A 600-nucleotide genomic window follows, 5' to 3' on the forward strand; every position below is an offset into this window, starting at 1 on the left:
TATATAAAGACAGGAAGAAAAACAGAGACAAACAGGAAGACAAAGACAAAGACAGAGACAAAAAAAAAGACAAAGACAGAGATAAATAAAAAGACAAAGACAAAGACAGCGGTATATATAGAAACAAAGACAAAGACAAAGACAAGAGAGAAGATACGAAGCAAAGGAACAGATGAACGCACCTGTTGAGGTGCAGCATAAGCACCAGCAGCAGCAGCAGCAGCAGCAGCAGAAGGCTCTACCCATGCCTGCAGCCAGCGGCCCCGCTGCATCACCGGCAGCAGCTGCTGCTGCTGCTCAGCTATAGCCAGCAGCTCCTTCTCCTCCGCTTCAGATAGCTTCAGGGCCTGCAGCAGCAGCAGCAGCAGCAGCAGCAGCAGCAACAGCAACAGCAATAACAGCAGCAGCAGCAGCAACGGCAGCAGCAACAGCAGCAGCAACAGCGGCAAAGCAAACACTCAACGCCAGCAGTAAACACGGGACCAAATAAAGGGGCAGCAGCAGCGGCAGCTGCAGCAGCAGCAACTGCAGCAGCAGCAGCAACTGCAGCAGCAGCAGCTATGCACTCAACGGCAGCAGCAATGTCGCCAACAGTGCAGC

At 52.3% G+C, this 600-nt stretch overlaps 1 protein-coding gene across 1 annotated transcript in view; it reads right to left on the reverse strand.

Moving 5' to 3' along the window:
* The window catches only part of EMH_0049200 (uncharacterized protein), a gene marked incomplete at both ends in the record, with an annotated part of 7961 nt that overhangs the window by 4985 nt on the left and 2376 nt on the right, over positions 1 to 600 (reverse strand). Inside the window, one exon of the mRNA XM_013496493.1 lies at positions 183 to 347. Within this exon, the coding sequence (XP_013351947.1) occupies positions 183 to 347 (165 nt within the window). The remainder of the gene's footprint in view (positions 1 to 182; positions 348 to 600) is intronic.

The sequence above is a fragment of the Eimeria mitis genome, genomic scaffold, assembly GCF_000499745.2.
Source record: "Eimeria mitis Houghton genomic scaffold, Emh_scaff2139, whole genome shotgun sequence".
NCBI classification, from domain to species: domain Eukaryota; phylum Apicomplexa; class Conoidasida; order Eucoccidiorida; family Eimeriidae; genus Eimeria; species Eimeria mitis.